The sequence below is a fragment of the Cyprinodon variegatus genome, unplaced genomic scaffold, assembly GCF_000732505.1.
Source record: "Cyprinodon variegatus isolate N-32 unplaced genomic scaffold, C_variegatus-1.0 Scaffold1413, whole genome shotgun sequence".
In the NCBI taxonomy this organism is placed as follows: Eukaryota; Metazoa; Chordata; class Actinopteri; order Cyprinodontiformes; family Cyprinodontidae; genus Cyprinodon; species Cyprinodon variegatus.
The window spans coordinates 8922-10402 of NW_015151866.1; the positions used below are offsets into that span (position 1 = coordinate 8922).

Genomic DNA, 1481 nt, shown 5'->3' on the forward strand with positions numbered 1-1481 from the left:
GGTCTCTGCAGCATTAAGTGGCCGCATGGAGCCGATGGATCCGGTGTGCAGAAACAAAAATATGTGTAATAGGAAGGAGATTGGGAACCTTTGTCTTACTCGCCTACTAAATACAGCAGACTTACTCATTCAGTCATATTGTTGTAAGCTAAAAAAGTTGCTTTCTCTTTTAATGTAAATTTCTAGTTGAAAGAAATCCACATTTTATGTCTCTATGAGCTTCATTAAAGAATGTTTCACAGCAACAGGACAGACTGTATAAATGTGCAATACTTCGCAAAACCAGCAGAGGGCAGTCTCAGTTTGAAAGCAAATCATATCCAAGCTTTTTAAGTGGAAGAAAAACAACCGATAAAGCAGAAGAGCTTAGATGTAGATAAAAATGAACCATTGACATTACAAATGTGGTTACTGTAGCTCGTCCCGTGGGCTGCGTGTATGAGAAGGTCGCCGAGGACCCAACCACATTCTGGGCTGAATATCAAACTAGTTCAACACAATAAATATTCTGAACAAACAGTTTAGGTGACCCTAAACCATTCTGCTCAACATATGAGGAAGATTGTTGGTGTGTGTTAACAAGTGTGCTGGCTGGTGGTGTTTGCAGGAAAGTGCGGGAAGTGACCACGAGTGTCCAGGAGTTCTTCAGTCAGAGCTGTGAGCTGAGATACGTGGGTCTGTCTGCAACCAAGCTGCCTCCACAGGCTCTCAGGTGCTTCTACTTCAAAACCTACTTAGATTGGATCCTCATCATTTAGAAAATTATCTATAACCATGTACTGAAAAAATATTGATGCATCTTTTGCATCTACTTGAGCAAAGTTAGTTACTTTTACACAATTGTTTCATGTCTTACCCTGCTAACATGAAACTATTGTGTTAAAGCAACTAAATATGTTTAAACAGATGCAATAAAAGCACGAAGCTTCTTTTTTCATTATATCAAGAATAAACTTTTATCCAATAGATTTACTTTAAAACCCGATTTCAAAATCTGCAGTGATGCTCATGTCTTTTGTGAAGCACTGTGCTTTAACCAGCAGCTAGATTATCTGCTGCTGGTTAATTATCTGAACATGTTTTTGGAGCACTGGTCGTTCCACGGTCCCACAGAGAATCCCGGAAGTCTGTAGGCGGTTGAACTGAGTGGAGAATTCTGGGATTAAGGGCCCCGCTCAGGGACCTAAAGTGATAAGTGTCTGAGTTTTGAACCGGCGACCTTTCCCCCAGCTGGTGGTTGGGATCAGGAGGAGATTTTCCATTAGGCAATACCAGGCAGTTACCTAGGGCCCCACATTCCTGGGGGCCCAATAAATATAAAACATTTAAAAACAAGCGATGCAAAGAGCAGTGTTGCCAACTTAGCGCTTTAGTCGCTATATTTAGTGACTTTTTAGACCCCTCTAGAACTTTTATTTCTAAAAAGCTCCTAGCCCCAAAGCTAGAGACTTTTTTTCTGCTACTGGAGACTTTGGAGACAA

General features: G+C 41.1%; 1 protein-coding gene across 1 annotated transcript in view; it reads left to right on the forward strand.

The window, feature by feature from the left end:
* LOC107103285 (leucine-rich repeat-containing protein 16C-like) overlaps positions 1–1481 on the forward strand; it is a gene marked incomplete at its 5' end in the record, with an annotated part of 70876 nt that overhangs the window by 8510 nt on the left and 60885 nt on the right. The window contains one exon of the mRNA XM_015402928.1: positions 608–712. Coding sequence (XP_015258414.1) covers positions 608–712 — 105 coding nt within the window. The remainder of the gene's footprint in view (positions 1–607; positions 713–1481) is intronic.